Source organism: Babylonia areolata, chromosome 19 (assembly GCF_041734735.1).
Source record: "Babylonia areolata isolate BAREFJ2019XMU chromosome 19, ASM4173473v1, whole genome shotgun sequence".
NCBI lineage: Eukaryota > Metazoa > Mollusca > Gastropoda > Neogastropoda > Buccinidae > Babylonia > Babylonia areolata.
This window is the reverse complement of record NC_134894.1, coordinates 55,779,946-55,787,629: the sequence shown is the minus strand read 5'-3', so window position 1 is coordinate 55,787,629 and position 7,684 is coordinate 55,779,946. Positions and strand designations below refer to the sequence as shown.

Here is a 7,684-nt window from a genome sequence, read left to right as displayed (position 1 = left end):
AACTAGTCAAGAAATTACAGTGATATATTATAATGATGTTATTACCTCTCCCCCCCCTCTCTCTCCCTCTGTGTGTGTGTGTGTGTGTGTGTGTGTGTGTGTGTGTGTGTGCGTGTGTGCGTGCGCGTGTGTGTGACTCTGAATATACCAGAAGTTAGTGAAATCAAAATACCAGGATGTCTATATTTATGCCATAAGATTTTTTCAAACCTGCTGTCGTACCAAAATTAAAACTATACCAGGAGTCAGTAAACAACGACCACCCGCCCACCCGCCCCACCCAAACAACAATAAACAAACAGAATTTCACTGAAAATTAGAATCATCTCTGCTTACTGTCCAATTTTCTTCTTTTTACACTGACAGATTGCCATAGTGCCCAAAGCAAACCATCGCCTCTAGCAATCAATAACAAAAAGCCCGCTGATCTGGTTACAGAGAATTTCATGACCATCGCCATTATGGCAGCATATTACAAGAAACAAACGTACAGACGTACAAAGCGAATGGATGAAATGATTTCATTTGCACATACCTATCAGTCATGAAATCTCCTTACTTGGTCAGTAGGAGAGAGAAAGAGCAAGAGAGAGAGGAGAGGGAAAGGAGAGAGAGGGAGAAAGAGGGAGATAAGAGAGAGAGGGGAGGGGGTGCAGAGAGAGACAAGGACATAGAAAAAAAAAAGAGAGACAGAGAGGTAGGTGGTTGGCGATTAAGAAGAGAGAGAAAAAACAACAACAACAACAAACAAACAAGAAAACAACAAAGCCAAAATTCTACACATTATCAAAGAAACAAAATATGTATCTGCATACAGTGAACATTCGCAAAATATGCATGCTTTGTTAGTAACTTGGATTTAAAACTTACACTTGTGAAAGGTTTTGGGGGTAACAGCATGGCAAAAGAGGAGGAAACATGGGGAGTAGGGTAAATTAACATCCGCGCGTACACTCACTGACACCAGGTCATTTCTCTAAGCACGTACGGCCATATAAATATCCCAAGCACCTGTACGACGCCGTTTTCTTTCTATGGCATTTCATATTTATTTCAATATTATTACTACTGAGAAATGATGGAGAATGGAAAGGGGTAGAGGGGGATAAAAATCATTTAGGAAATGACTCTTTCTTGCTTTCGTCTTTCTTCTTCTTTTTGTCTTTCACTAAATAGCTGCTAAATGGGGGAGGAGCAGTAAAAACAGCTACGCTGATTGTCAATCAGCTAATGACCTCTATCTCTTACAAAGGGGTATGAAATATAAAAAAATAAAAATAAAAAATAATAAAAACGCGCGCGCACAGACACACACACACACACACACACACACACACACACACACACAGAGAGAGAGAGAGAGAGAGAGAGTATCGAACAATTTAGCAAATACATACTTCAATTACGAAAGGCCATGACAACAACAACATCAAGAAAAAGGCCTCTTAAAACAATCTTCCCATTTACCCAGTTTCTGGTATTTTGGTTCACCTCGCCTTTCCGAAATGGAGATGTCTCGTTAATAGCCATCGAACCCCGACTATTCATAAAACTAAAACAATGATAGCAAGTTGAAATTCGACATCCTCGATGCAAACTGGCCAGGGAAAGCCGGTAAAATAGTGGTTATTGACCCTTTCCCCACATTTTTAGATAATTTGTGTACGAGCACGTATACATGAACACAAAATGATTGGAAGGAGACACAGAGAGAGGGGGGGGAGGGGAGAGAAATGGGGAGAGAGAGAGAAAGAGAGGGGAGAGAGAGAGAGAGAGAGAGAGAGAGAGAGAGAGAGAGAGAGAGAGAGAGAGAGAGAGAGAGAGAGAGAGAGATTTTAAACACCTTTCCGCCTTAGACTTAAAGAGGAATGAAATTGGCACTTACTGGGTTTGGCGGTGGTGAAAACCCTTTCTGGAGGTGTGTAGTCTTCATCTTCGTCATCATACAGCTGATGGCTGATTCCTCCATAGGGGGCGTCCTGCAACAAATCCGTGTGGATGCCAGTCATGTGAGCCAAGGCTTTGGGTACCGGCATTCCTGTCCTGTTCGGCAGAGTGTCGAAGCGCAGACTCTCCAGAATTTTTTTCTTCAGGGACTCGATCCTGTAAGCGCGGTCCCCCTCTCGAATTTTACACCGAGGACATTGCTTTTCTTCTTCTTCAACAGGTTCCTTCTTGCTCGAGGAGTCACTGTGGCCGGAACGTTCACCATGAACATGGTCCTTTTTCCCAGCTGACTCCGACTTTCCTCTTGCTCTCTCGGCCTTTTCCTGGGAATCGCCTTTGTGGTCAATCGATCCTTTCTCCTCGAGCGACCCTGAAACTGAGTGTGGAGAGCTATGATGATGTCTGGGTGGCTTAAGCCTTGAAGGAACACTTCCTTGTGGGTTTGGATTTGGGGCTGGGTCTACAAGTTCGGGCTGAGACAGAGACAGTGGCGAATGGGAATAATCTCCATAGTCTTCTACGGACTCTTCCGAAACAGAGGGAAGAGAATGGAATAAGTCTTTCTTGAAAGATCCACGAGGGTACGGGTGATGGCTGGGCTTACTGCTTGGAAGAGACGTTCCCTCCAGTAAAGAAGGATAGGAATGATGAACAGGTGTAGTCTGCGATGGCAGCGGCGGGGGAACTCTGTCCGTATGGAATGGGGCAGGCGCTCCGGATGAGGAATATAAAACAGGAGATGCGGACTTCGCTTTGGGGAGGTTCTCGTAATTGTTACTGTTTGTTCTGTATTTGTCCAGATCGGCCAAAACGTCATTTGGAAATACGAGAGCAGGAAAAGAGGGTGGAAGACACAAAAGTAGGAGACACACTGCTAACCACAGGTACCCGTTCCCTGGCGTCCAACGTCCTCGGTCAGACATGGTCTCTGTTGTAGTTTAAAACTACTGAAAGTAGTTATTAGGAGTGTGGTAGAGAGAATACCGTACCTGCGGAGAACGGCTCTGTGGACACTGGTTCCACGGAGCAGGCAGGCGAACGCCGCTAGAGTCCGAGTGTCCCGCTAGGCCGAGCGTGCGTAGAGCTCCGTGTGCACGGCAGATGGGCAGGCAGGCAGCGGGAGGCGCACCGTGTTGTGTCACTTGCCCACTTAGCTTTTATCCAGTTTCTTCTTTCCTGCGATCCCGCTTTATATAGGGCGAAATATCGCGCGCGACAAACTGTCAGCCGCTTCTGGCCCTCTCTACCTTTCTTGCTTGCCTTCCCCACCCACTGCTCTCTCTCTCTCTCTCTCTCTCTCTCTCTCTCTCATTATAACCAGGGCTCTTCCTGCCTGTCACCTGCACTAATTACTTCTCTGTCTCCCTCCCTCACCTGTCTCTCTTCTCCCTGCCAGTGCCAAGCGTGTGAGAGTGTATGTAAATGTCGCACGCGAACATGTTGCATGAGGGGGGAAATGGGAAGAAAGAGAGAGCGAGAGAAAGAGTGGGTGAGAGAGAGTGTGTGTGTGAGAGAGAGAGAGAGAGAGAGAGAGAGAGAAAGAGAGAGTCGGAGTAGGAGGGAGGGAGAAAGAGAGCAAATTCAAAGATCAATAAAATGACATGCATCAGGATCCTGGGTCGATAGAAGAGCTAACACATTAGAAAACACAGTTATAATCTTAAGGGGCGAAACACGCAATGCCTCACTCACTCAGCACTATAAACTATGTTCCTTTTGTAACATTAGTGAAGTTGAGGACTAGAGGAATGGATTAAACCAAAACAGCATCGAACTGGTTTATATGCCGCCACTGTTATATTCTCACAGCTGTGTCGTCATAAAGACACGCGCGCATGCACCTACGCACGCACACAAAATAACCTTGTCCGAATAAACTTTCCGAGTGAGGACTTAATATGATGTCTATGAAGATCACTCCAATATTAGTTAAAAGTTAGGTCTGGCTGTTTCTAACCAGATCATCAAAAAGTGCTTTTAATCTTACTTGAAGTAAAACAGCAACATAAGTTGTCGTTTTTCTCCACTTAACGTTCGTGATCATTCTGTATTGCGCGTATGCATGTAAACTCTATCGATATATCAGTTTTTGTTGTTATTTTTTGTTCGTTTTTTTTCTGCTTTTATTATCATTATTACTTGACGTTGAGTGGAACACCAAAATCCTTTTACAGTTCTTTGAAGAATACCACTGCCATGTTCCTCTCTTGTGCATGTGTACGTGTGTGTACGTGCCTGCCTGCGCACGTCTGTGTCTGTTAGCCTGCCAATCGTATAATGCCTATGCACCTCAGTGGTTTTCAGTGGAACAAGTAAAAATAAAAGATTCGAACTAGGTATGTTTGAATGGAAAGAGAACGTGAAATGCACCTGACGTTTCGAGGGAATGAAGAACGTGAATGAACTAAACATGCAATTTTAATAATTTAACAAATTGAAGTTCTTGTTTTGCTTCAACGCAGAAATTTAAGGACACCGTATCTGCAAAAGATTCAACAGTAAAGTCTAAGGTGGTACGATATATCAACTTTTAAATTTGGTATCATACACGCCGAACCTGCTTATTTATAATATGTGTACACGCTGAAATGGCCTGGGTAATTTGTTTCAGTACAGCGTCTAGAAGATTAGTATTATCTTGTTTTGAAATAGGCCAACACGTAGAACAAGCGGTAGATAATTCATTCTGGGGAGGAAATAATCAGCTCGTTGAAGCTTCGCTGTCAACCGTTGCGATAGGGCGCGAAATTGTACAGCTACCCCATTGACTTTTTCAGGGTCTTTCTCTTCACCAAAGTTTAACAAAATGTTTATGATGTTTTATTTGCTAGTTTTGTTGTTGTTGTTTATCAAGCTCTTACTCGTACAGCCAACACGCTCGCACATTTTAGGTTGGACTTTTTAATCTGCAACTGGAAGGCGCTAACCTTTGGCTTTACTTCCGAATGTTGAAATAGTTGTATGAAGCGAGCGACTGCGACGAGTTTGGTTGTACCATCACCTTAGTGAGTTTTGTAGACAAATCTTGCTGCACATGATAATGTGTTGTATTGTCGTACTATTCATCATTTCGTCACAACTGTGAAATTCGGACTGCTCTCCACAGGGAGAGGGCGTCGCTTTAGTGCCGCGCCAACCTTTTTTTCCCCTCCAATTGTAATTGTTTTCCTATCAAAATGGATTTCTATTCAGAATTCTGCCGGGTAGAACTCTCTTTTTGCCACGCTTTCTTTTACGTGCTCTAAGTTAATGCTACGCAAGGGACCTCGGTTTATCCGTCTCATACGAATGACTGACTGCTTTAAATATAAACACTTCATAGAAAATAGTGACGATGAGGGAAATTAAAAACACATCATACACAAAAAATAATAATTAAAAAAAATAACAACAATGATAATAAAATGAATGAATCAATAAATCAATCAATCAATGAATAATCAATAAAACAATAAATACATAAATATCGCAGTAGGAATCATTGTCATCAACATCACTGTCATCTCTTTGCCTTTCTATGCCTCTTTTTTCCCTTTCCCTCTTAACGCGCGAATGTGCATCAGCGCACAAACGCCTGCCCGCCCACGCAGTCGGTTGGGGACTCAAAAAATGGATGCGACCATCCAAAACCAGTGAGTTCCGCGAATTGACAGGAAATTGCCGTTTGCTTGCGGGGGTGGCTCGGACGCAGTGATTCCTATTCCGTCAGCAAGCTTGCTCGGTCAGTTAATCTTGCCCCCAACGGGTGGGATTCCGCCGCTGTAGCCACAATGAAAGAAAAGAAGCACAGCCCTTTCGCCCCATCTTCATGCGTGCACCCGTTCATGCGCGAGTGCGCTTGAACGCACTTCTCCTCTGTGTGTGTGTGTGTGTGTGTGTGAGAGAGAGAGATTTTCTTTTATGAATGCCACTGTTGGAAATCCCCCCCTCACCCCCCCCCCCCGGCCCCCCCCCCCCTCCTTCCCCTGCGTTATCGTAACGCACAACTTTTTCAGCGTACATTTGTGTAAAACGTTCTTATTTATGATAAAATCAAACTAGTCACAACTGAGTTCTTTAATCTAAAAAAAAATCAAAAGCGATAATCGACTGACTAATGAGTACTCTTAAAAGACTAAAGATGGTTAAAAATGTCTATTTCCATTTCATTTTAGCACCCTGTGTGCCCGTCTGTCACCTTTGGTTCAGAAAACCCTGCACGCCCACATTTCTTGATAATGCCAACTCAAACCTGCCACAGCTGGCGACATAGTGCATTTGGGGGGATTATTTGGAAAGGATCCGTCGCTTGATTAGGGATGAGGATATGGCTAACAAACAAGGAAATGATGATGATGATGATGATGATGACGTTGATAATGATGATGTTGATAACAGTAATAATAATAATAATAATAATAATGAATAACCATCATCATCATCATGATAATAATACCAACAACAATGATAATAATAATAACAACAACAACAATGATGATTATAATGATGATGATGATGATGATGATGATGATGATAACATAATAAGAATAATAATATTAACCATGAAACATGGGTGACTGAGAATTGCAACAGCCACCAGTGGAATTCGATTCGATAATGATGTTGACTTCAAATTGCAAAGATATTGGAGACGGCGGGAGTTAGGGGGAGGTGCGGGGAGAGGGGGTGGGGGTGTCGGTGGAGGCTATGGGTGGAGCAAGGGGAAATAGGACGGGAGTATAAGGAAGTCGCTGTGACTGCATACTGACAAATTCATAAACTCCACACAGCATTCTGACAACAGAGATGCCGTTCTGCTGCTTAACACCACCGACGCGTTTACTGTACTTTTCTTTTCACAAATGGTGTGTGTGTGGTTCCTTTTAGCACCCTGTGAGCTCGTCTGTCACTTCTGTGTGTGTGACTCTCTCTCTCTCTCTCTCTCTCTCTCTCTCTCTCTCTCTCTCTCGATGTGATAGACCACACTCTTCTTTTGAAAAAACTAAAATTATATGGCTTTTCTGGAAATACACTTGACCTCATATCTTCATTTCTATCAGACAGAAGACAAATTGTATCTATGAATGAATCTCAATCCTCTTTACAGTCTATCTATTACGGAGTTCCTCAAGGTTCAATTCTTGGTCCAATATTGTTTTCTGTTTATATAAATGATTTGCCTCTATTTATTAATGCATTATGTGAGATGTTTGCAGACGATACAACAATACATACAAATCACACTACAATAGACAAAGTGTACTATGCTCTGCAACAAAGCATTAATGATATAGTTAGATGGTCCAATTTAAATCACATGCGTCTCCATCCAAAAAAACCGAAATGTCTCATACTCACCACCAGACAGAAACGCCAAAATTTTTCACACAACCTTCCACCCTTTTCCATTAATGGTCATCCAATAGAAGAAGTTGATAATCATAAAATTCTTGGAGTCACCATTGATAACAACTTATCTTGGTCCAGTCATATTATGTCATTATGCAAAACCCTATCCAAAAAGATTTATCAGCTTTCCAGAATTAAACATTTTCTTGATTTGCATTGTAGAAAATTATTCTTTTTTGCTTATATTGAATCACATATTAACTATGCGTCAACACTCTGGGATTCAGCTAGCGATAATATACTAAAACCTTTACTAAGTCTGCATAGACGAGCTCTTAAATTAATCCTTCTGAAATCTTCATCACTGACTGCTGACGACTACAGACATTTAGATATTCTTCCCCTAAAG

The 7,684-nt window shown here is 42.5% G+C and overlaps 1 protein-coding gene across 1 annotated transcript in view; it reads right to left on the bottom strand.

Annotated features, from left to right (window-relative positions):
- The window catches only part of LOC143293866 (growth/differentiation factor 8-like), a 29,360-nt gene extending 26,264 nt beyond the window's left edge, over positions 1–3,096 (bottom strand). Inside the window, exon 1 of the mRNA XM_076605179.1 lies at positions 1,886–3,096. Coding sequence (XP_076461294.1) covers positions 1,886–2,870 — 985 coding nt within the window. The 5' untranslated portion in view covers positions 2,871–3,096. The remainder of the gene's footprint in view (positions 1–1,885) is intronic.
- Between the last annotated feature and the right edge of the window lie 4,588 nt (positions 3,097–7,684).